The sequence below is a fragment of the Acomys russatus genome, chromosome 7 (assembly GCF_903995435.1).
Source record: "Acomys russatus chromosome 7, mAcoRus1.1, whole genome shotgun sequence".
In the NCBI taxonomy this organism is placed as follows: domain Eukaryota; kingdom Metazoa; phylum Chordata; class Mammalia; order Rodentia; family Muridae; genus Acomys; species Acomys russatus.
Genome location: NC_067143.1, coordinates 21,326,796 through 21,339,103, shown reverse-complemented (window position 1 = coordinate 21,339,103; position 12,308 = coordinate 21,326,796). Strand labels below are relative to the sequence as shown.

Sequence of the window (12,308 nt, the reverse complement as noted above, 5' to 3'; positions counted from 1 at the left end):
ACGGACTGGTCCTGCAGATCCAAAGCTACATGATCTCTATGACACAGGGCAACAACAAAATAGCTGAGAGGAGTCCCCATAAGGTTCCGGTATTGATAGCGTAGCAGAAGCCAGAGGCCTCAAACCACACCAATTACTCATTGCAATGAACATTGCAAGTAAAGTGTGGACAAAAGGGTATACAGTGGACACACTGCGACACACTGCAGCTTCCACATGAGATTTGTTTGGTTTTATCTTATTTTGGGGGAAGGTTGTAAGGACAGAGGGAGGATATGAAGGAACAAGGAAGTGAGTGGGAGTTGGGTACATGATGTGAAACTCATAATCAATAAAAAATTTAAAAGAAAAAAAAAAACAATGCTTAGAGAGTAAGCTTTGAGCACCTTGGGGTTAGAAGTCAGGAAGGTGAGAAAAGGCAGGGGCAGCAGGTGACAGCACGTTAGCAGTCACCTTTCTGCACGTGGGCAGGGCAGAGCACAGCCTGGGTTTCGGGTTTTAGGACTGGCTTGGTCCATCCTTCCAAATGAGGCGTGGGTTTTGACCTTTGTCCTCCTGCCCTAGGCAGACCTTTAGTGAGCCCAGGCCACCCATCTGAAGGGCTCTCTGCCCTCAATTTGTCACACACAACTTCCACATCATCTGTTTCTTTAGCTGGACTCTGCTGCACACACCCATGCCGTGATTAGCTAAGCCTTTGGGTGACAGGAGCACTAGGACGGGACAGACTACACTGAACACTGAGCAAGTTACTTACCTCCTTCAGCTTCAGTTCCTAAACCCAAACTACCTGCTTCACAGGCGGTGTGTCAACCAGGCCTGCAGATACCACATGGCCAGTGCTTTGCCAGACTATACACAGGTGACATCTCACCACTTAACACCCACTGTTTACATACAGGAAACACTGTTAACTCTCTTCTCCCATTCTGAATGACATCACTACCAAAACCTGCCTGGAACACCTACGTACACAAAACCACCCTTTCTCCTAGTTAGTTTCTACTACAAATGGACACTGCAGCTTAGTTGAGAGCCACTTAACACAACTCAAATCCCTCTAGACTCCAAGCCTTAATGAGCTGTTTCTAATTTTAGGGCTACGTCCATCCCAATTCTCCCCTCAGGCCCTCCCCCAAGACTTAGCCTCCACATTGCCCAGTCTGTCCTTGAACTCAAGTCCCCCTGACTCAGCCTCCCAGGAACCGTGACTACAGGAGAGCACTGCTATGCCAAGCTCCACAATTAAGCCCTACACAGACTGTTTTTACTTTTAATGTCAAGACAGACAGACAACCACAGACTATTTTGCCTCTGTAGACTTCTAACTTCCTAGCCAAGGGTGCTATTCTGGTTTAATTCTTTTTAATTTCCATGACTGGATTCTATGGCAGGAGTGTCCAACATCCACCAAATAAGCCAAAGACAATATAAAAACCAAAGACTATAGCTGGGCATGGTGATGCTAGGCTCAACAGTCAGGAGGCAGAAGCTGGTGGCTTTCTTGGTTCAAGGCCAGCCTGGTCTACAAAGTGAGTTTCAGGACACCAGGGCTACCCGCCTTAAAATAAATAAAAAAATAAAAAAATAAAAATCAAAGTGTGACACATACACACATACATTATCAACAGTCTTGTAGAAAATCCCAGCTGGCCCTCTCAAGGACATAACAAATGAGCCATATGCAAAGGAGTCCTGGCAAGTGAAGCAAGACTTTGTTGTTGGGTTTGTGTGTGGCAAGATAGGGCTATGCTACATGGGTCAGCCTAGTAACCCTCTAATATCTGAAGTATCTACAGGCAAGCACCTGCAGGCCTACCTGTTTTTCTTTTAAACGTGTTTGTTTTTTGAAAGACAGGGTTTCTCAGTGTAGCCTTGGCTGCCCTGGACTCACTTTGTAGACCAGGCGGGCCTGGAATCTGCTTGCTTCTGCCTCCCTGAGTGCTGGGATTACAGATGTGCATCACTGTGCCCAGCTTTTTAAAACATGTTTTGGCAGCTTGTTACATTGCACTGTGTTTCCTTTCGCAGGGTCTCTAGCTCTGGTAAGCCTGGAACTCACCAAATAGCTCAATTTTGCAGTTATCCTCAGGCCCTGCATCCAGGGTGTGGGGTTACAGGCATGCACCACCACAGCTGCTGTGCTAGTTCTTTATACTACTAATGTGGCAACTGAACCTCAAGGAGTCTGTCGGCTTTTAAAGTCACAGAGACTGTCTGCCACTAGCTGTGAGAGATAAGTAAGATTATTGGAGACTGTGAGTGATAAAAAGCTGTTTAATGTCTGACAGACAAAGTCAAGCTCACAAAGCAATTTCCTTGATTTAATAAAGATGCTAAAAATGTTAAGTATTTAATTTTTTTCTTTTTACAAAGTTCTGTACATAAAAGTAAATATACAGAAGCAAACCCCATCAACTGTGTACATCAGTAATCCTCACTGGTGGGCTCACCATTTATAAGGAAGACATCATTAAACGCATCCTGTCACAGAGACCATCCTGTCAGCAAGGACTTCTACCCCAGAGATCATCCCTGGGCCTCCTTTGTGAAGTTTGCTAAGCAGCGGGAGGCCTTCAACCTACCAACTAGCAAGTAGTCATGAGCGCCATGGCTGTCTCGTCTCTAAAAAGTTTGGCCTGATAGCAACGTCTCTATCTCATACTGTCCAAAGTCCTTAGAATACAGGCAGTTAAAATGGAAACAAGCCCTACCTCTCCTTGGCTAGTCACTGTGAAAGTGTGCGTAAGGCAATTGAGTTGAGGGTTAAGGATTCACCTTGCTAATGTCAAAGCGACACTAACAAGAGTCTTAGCCTCATCCACCAGATGATGGACCCCTTCGTCCAGGTCTCCAGGAGCAGGCTCCACCCCCTTCACCCGTCAGAGGGTTATAACCTGGAAATGAAAAGGAAACAGAACCATTTTGATGGCTGAAAATCTGGGAACATTCTTTATTAAAACTATAACCACAAATCTAGCATGTAAATTGCAAGATATAGATTCTATCTTCATGGCCATTTCCAAGGGACTTTAGCTGTTATACAAAGAATAGGGTGGGGAAGTGGAGACAGCCTTTACTTCCAGTACTCGGGAAGCATGCAAAATATCAGTCAGAAATTACTCAGAATAGCCTGATTGATTATATAAAGACTTGCTGGGCATGGTGGCACACACCTTTAATCCCAGCACTTGAGAGGCAGAGGCAGGTGGATCTATGTGAGTTCGAGGCCACCCTGGTCTACAAAGTAAGTCCAGGACAGCCAAGGCTACACAGAGAAACTCTGTTTCAAAAAAAACCAAAAAATAAAAAAAAAATTTTTTAGCCGGGCGTTGTGGTGGCACACGCCTTTAATCCCAGCACTCGGGAGGCAGAGGCAGGCGGATCGCTGTGAGTTTGAGGCCAGCCTGGTCTACAAAGTGAGTCCAGGATGGCCAAGCCTACACAGAGAAACCCTGTCTCGAAAAACAAAAACAAAAAAAATTTTTTAATTATATAAAGACTCTAATCACCATACATAAAAGAAAGCATACATTCAAAAAAAAAAAGCTACTGAAACTGTAGAAAACGTCCAGATGTGGGGCCCATACCTGTAGTCCTGCTCAGGAGGCTGAGGATAGATCACCTCCGATAAAACCAGCCTTGGCTACACTGATTTTCAAAACACCTGGGATAGTTTGAGACCTTGTCTCAAAAACAAAACAAAATGGAAACATCTTAAAAGGGTGTGCTAGTCCAGACCTAATCTCAGCACTTGGGAGGTGGAGGCAAGAGGATCAAGAGGGCAGGGTCATCTTGGCTACATGTTGAGTTAGAGGCCAGCCTACCTCTATGACCTCGTCTCAAAACCCAACGCAAACAATCTGAATGGAGCTTCCCACTGTAATAGTCAGAACTGGGTCACCTACATCCCTTTTTTATCTCTCCCTCCCACACCAGCTCCTCCCAGCCAATATGGATAACTGGGTCTTTGCTAAATGGCCCAGGTTCCAGAGCCAGCCAGACCATATGAGGGTTGCTTCTGCTCCTTGCTGACTGTGAAATCTTGCCTTGAGCGTCAGTTTCTTCATCTGCAGAGCCAGGCTGTTTAGGTTGGCCCTAGCGCAGGACTGCTGGACAGCACAACAGTCCATGTACAAATTTAACCATGTCAGGTGCTCCATTTCCTACAACTTCCACTGTGTGCTCAGTATTTGAGAAGTGCCGAGTAGTATTTAGCAGTTCCGCACTTCTCCAGCATGCTGGGTCTGGATTTCTGACAGTGGGGACTGGGGAGCAGGCCCAGGCTACACTTATTTCTCAGAGCTGTGATCCAGACCCCTAGCCCAACCTCCCATAGAGAATTTGAAGTCTTCAAGTGAAACTGAGTTTTTGAGAATTTAATATATGAACATAATATATTTTGATCATATACACCCACCATGACTCTCCCTCTCGATTCATGTCCAAATAAAAAACAAAAAAACAAAAACATTGCTTCAAACTCCATTTGTGTGTTCCACCTTGCTAAGAGATGTGAAATCCCTCAAGGACAAACTGAAGACATGCTGCCATGGTGTCACCTAGAGTCCGGTAACGTACACAGTAAGAAGCTGTGTAAACAACTGTCTGTAGCCTGAGAAAGTTATTCACCAGAAACAGGGCAGCACTGCTAGACAGACACTGACAGTGTATGCCAGACACTGCTCTGTGAGACAGATGCTCTCATGCTGGCTCACCTCTCCTGCCACTGTCATCACAGGAACAGGAAAGGACATGGAATCCAAGCACGGTCATCCGAATTGTTTAGTGAAGAGCCACACTGCAGTATGCATCTACTTCCCTTATCTCTATAGTCCTAAACTTGGACACAGAATCAAAGAAAATCTTTTTTTTTCTTTTGGAGACAGACTCTCACAATGTAGCCTAGGCCGAACTCCACGTGGGCAATCCTTCCGCTCCAGCTGCCCCAGTGCTAGGATTACAAGTAAACACTGCATGCTCAGCTGGAAAACCTTACTTTTAAAAGAAAAATAGATCTGGGAAGATGGCTGCTCAGTGGATAAAAGGGCTTGAGCAACCACAAGGACCTGAGTGCAAACCCCAGCATAGAGCCAGAGAGTGACGTGCTTGTAACTCCAGTGCTTTAGGGTTAGACACAGGACTGCTGGCCCTTTCCAGGTTCCAAACTAGCCCCAGGTTGAGAGAGACCGTCTCATAGGAATGAGGTGGCAACTGATAGAACAAGACACCTAATGTCCTTCTCTGGCCTCTGTGTACACGCATGGGCATGTGCACTGGCACATTCAGGTGCACACACCTACATAAAGTACAGACAGAAAGACAATATATCTTGTAAGTGTTGAAAATCCCAAATGTTTCACCCTGCTTGGTTCTTACCATTTCCCCTCAAAGGCTTTTTGTCAGATTTTCCTTTGGGGATGACAGATGAAGTGGAAGGTCCAGGGCCATCTTCTTCCTGTTTGAGCAAACATAGCCTTAAGAATCAATGAACTCTACCTGGGGCTGGGTGTATAGCTCAGTATGCCATGCTCTGGGTTTAGTTTACAAAGCCAGAAAACCACTCCAAGCTCCAGCCTTCTACACAGCTAATTGGGGTCACCTTAGTTACCTGAGGCCTTCCTGGATTTCTTCTGTAACTTCTGCCTTCTTGCATGCTGTCCCACATTTCAATCTTCTGTCTCCTTTTCTCTTCTTCAAGCTAAGAAAGAACAACACACACTGAGTCAGGCTGAGGCAGAGGCAGGCAGATCTCTGTGAATTCAAGGCCAGCCTGGTTTACAGAGTAAGTTCCAGGACAGGAGAGCTAAGGCTGTTACACAGAGAAGTCTTGGCTGCAAAAACCAAAACAAAACAAAACAAAACAAAAAAACCAAAACCAAAAACCAATATAAAAAATAAAAAACCAAACCACACACACAAGAAAGCACATATAGGAAACACTTATAAACTCCTATTATTCTAAAAGAAAATGTTCATTTTGAAAATTCTTAATTCAAACATGTCCCAAATCTTCACTTGCATCCTTAAAAAAAAAAGAACAACAACAAACAAGCACAAAAAATAAGTTGTTGTACAAAGCTGGGCATGGTGATATATTACCTGTAACCCTGGCACTCAGGAAGAGAGAAGACTAAGTTCGAAGCCAGCCTGGCCTACACAGTGAGACCCTAGCTCAAAAAACCTTTATTAAAAAATTTTAAAATGTATGGAAAAAGAAACAATGATTCTACTATTTCAACTCACCCTTATTGGTTCATGATAATGCAAAAGAAATGACCTGGAACGGGACTATGTGGCTGGCAGATCTATTTCATCATCACCTGGGTGTCGCCTGCCTGTGCCACTTAGCCTTTCCGCCTCAGGCACTGGATCATAGGACAAGACATTCCGAGTGCATTGGAAAGTTAAGCACCATGGAAACATAAGGGAATATGAATCCCACATTCAGCATCGAGCACCCGAGAGAGCCTGTGATATGACCCAACACATGGTCTTTGCCTCTGCTTCCTGTTCCATGGACAGTGGCAGCGGTGGTGGCAGCAGCAGCGGCAGCTTATGTCTTTAACCCAACACATGGGAGGTAGAGACAGGCAGATCGCTGTGAGTTCAAGGCTAGCCTGGTCTACAAAGTGAATTCCAGCCTGGCCTATAGAGTGAGTTCCAAGACCCAGAAAAACCCAGTCTTGAAAAAAACACTATCCAACCAACCAATGAACCAACCAACCAACCAACCAAAAAACCCCCAAAACAGACCAACAAAAAAAGAATGTGTAACTGAGCTGGGCATGGTGGTACACGCCTGTGACCCCAGCTCTAGGGAAACAGGTGAACTTCTAGGCTAGCTAGGACTATATGAGACCAGGCCTCAGAAAAAATGACAAAGGAATGTCTGACCCATCTCAACAAAACCAAAACCAAAGGGTGGGGGAGGGGTGTGGGAAGCCGGCTCAGCAGGCAACAGTGCTTGCTCAATAAGCTTGATGTCCCAGTTGAGGCCCAGAACTCATCGCGCAAGGACAGAAGTTGTCCTGTAAGTTGTCCTCTGACCTCCATGTGTAGACCACGGCATGGACATGCCTGCACTCACACACAAACTACAATAAAATGAACACCCAAAATGGACTTATAGCAGATACATTCTAGCATTACCTATGAGAGATCTACGCTACTCTGAGCCAGGCCGATATGATGGACATTCAAGAAACATGTATAGACTATTTCCATTCTATAGAAAGGGACCCACACAATGTGCTCACAAATATTGGATAAAATATATCTGTAAAATATACCTAAAAATATTTAACGTGACCTGGGCTATTGAGGCAGTAGATTAGAAGCAGTGACAGTGGAGACTTAATTTCCACATAACAGATTTCTATACCACAGGTGTCTTATTATTAACTTTAGTCAGTAGCAAACACTTTAGGCCAGTGACTAAGAAGACGGGTAACAAAGTTACACAGACACTGGAAGCTGCTACTGTAACAAGTGTTATGTCCTTTCCTTCAGCCAAGCTGGGCAAAGCAGACCCAAAGGGATGACCAGGCAAAAATAAGAGAAGCTGCTGACTGTGGCAGAAAGGCACATGTCCCTGGAAGCCCCAGTGACACAACCGAGACCTATAATATGACCAAATTCTCTGGTGCCTCAAAGTTGGCAGCCAGCTCTGAACTGTCTGGATTGAAACCAGAGAGCAGTCATTTCAATGACAGATCAGCTCACTGCTGTTGTGCAAACGTGATAGGACTGTCACCCATAGCTCTTGTATCTGAGCATTGGGTCCCCAGCTGGTGGTACTGTTTGGAAATGTCATGGAACCTTTAAGAGGGGCAGCCTTGTTGGAGAAAGTGTGTCCCTGAAGGTGGGATTTGAGGTTTCATAGCCTGGCTCCATTTCTTATCATCTCTGCTTCTTGTATGAGGATGAAATGGCAGCGGTTGCTTCCTGGCCTCAGGCTCCTGCCGCTGTGACAGACTGTACCCTCCCACAGGGACTGTACTCCCTAGTTGCTTTTGTCATGCCATCATAGCAACAGAAAAATAATTAATACAGCGATCTTACTCCCACCTGGCTGTTCAGAGCAATCCTTGGTCCTTCCTTCCCTTCACTTCCTACCTTTCCTTCCATCAAAACCAAACCAAGAACAAAACAACAACAACAACCCCAAAAGCGTCCAAATTCTTGTGTTGTGATCCACGCTTCCACAAACACAATCCTCATCTACGTCTTCCACCCTTCCTTGGCTCTCCTGACATCCACTGCAGTGTCAAACTGGAGCTTGGAATCCCGGCACGTGGGAGGCAGACAGGCTGGTATCTACCCTGGCTCCAGTGGCCCGTGGCCTGGGCACACAGTTTTGCTGAGTAATACTGTTGTAAGAAAAACACTTGAAGGCAAAACAAATAAAATATACACCTTTCTCAAGAGTATTTCTCCCTTGACAGTTCAGAACTGCACAAAGCCAGCACGGCTGACCAATAGTAAACTAAGTGAAATTAATTCTTGATATCCACCTAAAAGACATGTACTCACCCCCTCATAAACACTTTCCTCGTGTGCTGCCTTTCACTGTAGTAATGTATCCACACACCTCTACCTCACTAGAGTATTTTTCTCTATATTGCCAATGTTAACAGGGTAGACTCTGAAATGCATCTTGAATTTAATGAGACTCAACCCTGCTCTATATGCTTGCAAATAACAGTAAGTGCACTTTATCGACTGCTATCACTAAGCCTTGAACAGTTTAAAATTAATTTCTTCAAAAATAAAACCAGTTCAGGAGAAGAAATGAAGGTCAGTGATGAAGACCTTGCCCAGCATGTTTGAAAACGACCCAAGCAGTGTATCAAGCCAACCCAGTTCATACCTGTCTTAGCTTTTCCTTATGTTTTTCAACCTGGGCATTCAGATCTTCCTGCATTCTTAACCGAGCAGCAGCTAAAGCCTCTTGTCGCTTAACAACAGCATCGGGCTCTGAAGGAGAGACGACAACAGGTTATGACTCCATAGGAAGTCGCCGGTACGTCTAGAGAGGGTCGAGCGTCAGAAAGCCCCAAAAAGATGTAGCCTTGTTTACTCAGCGGAGAACTAAGTGCTCCGATGGCTGCTGTGGCGGGATCGCACTCGATAGTGTGGCCATCTCACCTGCACCTCATCTTTAGGCTGACCAGCATTCCACAAAGCAAAGATGAAGGCTTTTGTATCTTTATCCATCACTTGATTAGCCCAGGTCTATGAGAAGAGGTATAAGACCCCTGTCCCTACAAAGAAAAATCCTTCCAACTAGCATTAAGAATTTAAATGTCAAAACAAACGGACAAACAAAAAGAATCTAAATGTCCCAGTGTAACTTACTTTTGGTTAGACAGGTTCTCATGAAACTTCTATTGGCCTCAAACTCACTATGTGGAGCACAGAGTGACCTTGAACTCCTTGATCCCCCTCCCAGTATGGGACTATAAAAGTTTGACACCATCCCCACTTTTACCTGGTACTGGAGATCGATCCCTATGTCTTGTGTATACTACTAGTCAAGCACTCTACAAACTGAGTCACAGCCCCAGCCAGCCTCAGCTTACTTAGGGGTAAAAAAAAAAATTAAAAAACAAAACAACAACAACAAAAAAAACCAGGTTCTCACTTTGTAGCCCTGGCTGACCTAGAACTCTATGCAGACTGGGCTGACCTCAGAGCCATACAGCCTGTCTCCTGAGGATCAGGATTAAAGGTGCGTGCCCCACACCCAGCCCTAGTTTACTTTTTTTTTTTTTAACCTAGTTGCAAATCCAGGCTTTCCACCCCAGACTCAGTACTGTAGTAATTCAGATAAAGGCCAACCTGTATCATACTGCAACATAAAACACTTAACCATTTCTTTGGGACACACCCCAGAAGTGGAGCTTGTAGCTAGAATGGCTGCCCTTTGAGTTTTGTTTTGTTTTTTTTTTTGTTGTTGTTTTTTTTAACGACCAAATGATAAGTGGAAATCAGGCCTGATGAGATTCAGTCAAAAAATCAAAATGAAGTGCATGTAAAAACCTAACGCTGAGTGTCTGGTCACTCACCATAATTCTAGAGGTTACTCAGTGGATGTAATTAGAGCGTAAAGAAACCGGGAAGTTTTTGTTTTAAGCCTCCCTAAAATTAAGAATCACTAAGTAAGATGGGCCTTGAGTGTGCTATACAGCACCGGGGAGGTTTGGATCTCAATAAAAAAATCTTTCAAAACTCAAACTCAAAGGTAAGTTTTGCTGCCACCCACCACTAAGTACAGGCCCTATCACAGTACATTTCTATCACATGACACTAACCCAGAACAGTCTCAGCTTGGTCCAGCTGCCTCTGCCTCATCGACCTCAGGCGGACGGAGGAGAGTTTCTGGATGACAACGTAGAAAAGGACGCAGCCGAAGAGGATGTACCAGCCGTAGCTGGCCAGCAGGGAGCCCACTGAAAAAAGAACCCAGTTTCAGAAACGGAAAACGGCATTTTTTCAGTAATACTCAACAAAGATAATCATAGCTCCTTCTTCCAGAACTTTCACGATCTAGATGAAGAAACGAACTCCTAGGTAGTGAATCGCTGGGTACAGAAACTTCTCAAACACCAGGGGGACTCGGGAGTAGACCGGAGTGTGCTGGGCACCCGAGCTGTGTTCTGAAGGACTAAGGGGACGTGACTATCTTATTCAGAAAAGCAAAGGCCATCCAGTCTCAGGGAGCTATACTCTCTGTAAAGGAGACAGCAGTGTGTTAGGGCTGTGCAGAGCGGAACGCCGCCGGCAAGAGGAAGCCAATCACTCCAAAAGGGAGGTGTTAAAAGGACTCCAGAGAATGAACTCCGAAAGCGCCGGCCCAGCCAGGGCGACTTCGAGGAAGAGGCGCTCGGGCCCGGGCCCGCAGTCCCGGCCTGCCCGCGGCATTAACGCCGCGCCTCCAGGAGGCCGACTCACCGAGCATGGCGGCGCCCGCCGCCCGCCCCGCCGCCCCTCACCTGTGACGTGCAGGAATCGCAGGCCCTCGGTCTCCAGCGCCGGTCGCGCGGACAGAGGCTCCTCGGAGCGCTCCATGGCCGCCGCAGGCAACGACTCGCCCGCCGCTTGTCCCAGCTCGGAGCTTCCGGTTCGGCCCTTTGTACACGTGGCGCTCACAGCCGCGGCGGTCCTGACCTATCCCGGCTCGACTTGTCTCAACTCTCGACCAATGACAGAAGGGGTGTGACCGGAGGGCGTGGCTGAAAGGACGCCCAGGCCGGAAGCACGTTTGACTTTAGGGGAGGAGCTGGTGCATTTGGTAGCTCGAGCTGGCTGCTGGGCTCAGCTCGGCCGGGGATAACCAGTCTGGCACTGATTTCCACTGAGGTCTGAGAGATTTAAAGGGGATGAGATTTGCGTTCCGCCCTTGTCATGGGACCACTGAGGGTTGTCGCGTTGATTCCTTTCCCTAACGTTCTGAAAGCGACCTACTCTTCGGAGCCAGTCTTGAAGGAATTAGTGTAGTAATGACTCCTACATGTTTAGACTCTTACTATGTGTCACATTACCACATTTTTTGTAACGCTTCTCTGCAACATTATGAAAGCAATAAAGGGGATTGCAATTTGAAATGGAGCCGATGGAATAAAATTTCCAAAATTAGGTTGATGGGATTAAGAAGTCGAGAACTTTATCTGTGGCGTTTAAAGGTCGGGCCTTTGGGAAATTATTTATATAATGTGGTCAGTGTGTTGTTACCCGGGGAAAAGGGACTAGATTTATATGCACTGCACTATGACATAATAGAGCCAAAGGACCTAACTATACTGTGCTGCACCATGCTTTGTGGACTTTGAACCTCTAAAACCGAAATAAAGCTCATTGTTTCATAAAACTAGTCTGTCAAGTCTCTTGTTACAAAAGTAATAAGCTGATGCAGTGGTTCCTATCGAAGGACTGGTGTCCATGGGCCATGGGCAAGAAAAGCCTGAAATCGCTTTGTGTTATCAACTGCCTTGAAAAAGGCCTTTGATGACTGGACACTGTCAACTAAGGGGACAAAGACAGCCATCAATTTGCTGACTTTTGCAAGTTTTATGCTCTCAATGTTTTCCTTAGTGGTAAAAAATGATCACGCTGTTCAAAGTTTTTGGGTACTGATGATTTCCCCCCACCCCCACCCCACCTCTGAGCTACACTCCCAGTTTGAGCGATTCCTCTTTGCTTAAGGTGATCTCACTTACTTTGGCTTCATCATACAAACCCAAGTAAAACATCTGGTTAAGAGGGAGGAGGTTGCATAATTTGCCTATTTACCCAGTCCGTTAATA

General features: G+C 45.8%; 1 protein-coding gene across 1 annotated transcript; it reads right to left on the bottom strand.

Moving 5' to 3' along the window:
* Positions 1-2,351: 2,351 nt before the first annotated feature.
* Selenos (selenoprotein S) lies at positions 2,352-11,162 on the bottom strand. Its single transcript, XM_051148694.1, has 6 exons — positions 10,998-11,162; positions 10,317-10,454; positions 8,873-8,979; positions 5,612-5,701; positions 5,380-5,458; positions 2,352-2,897 (listed from the first exon to the last, which is right to left on the bottom strand). Exons 1-6 carry the CDS (start codon positions 11,071-11,073, stop codon positions 2,818-2,820), a joined length of 570 nt encoding a protein of 189 aa, XP_051004651.1. The 5' UTR covers positions 11,074-11,162; the 3' UTR covers positions 2,352-2,817.
* Positions 11,163-12,308: the final 1,146 nt, after the last annotated feature.

What these genes read in the sequence shown, in the direction of transcription:
- Selenos (XM_051148694.1), bottom strand. Translation starts at nt 11,073, where the DNA reads ATGGAGCGCTCCGAGGAGCCTCTGTCCGCGCGACCGGCGCTGGAGACC. An exon ending in CCAAGCTGAGACTGTTCTGG is followed by an intron (nt 8,980 to 10,316) that starts GTTAGTGTCATG and finishes TCTCTCCTTCAG; the next exon opens with AGCCCGATGCTGTTGTTAAG. An exon ending in GAAATCCAGGAAGGCCTCAG is followed by an intron (nt 5,459 to 5,611) that starts GTAACTAAGGTG and finishes TTGCTCAAACAG; the next exon opens with GAAGAAGATGGCCCTGGACC.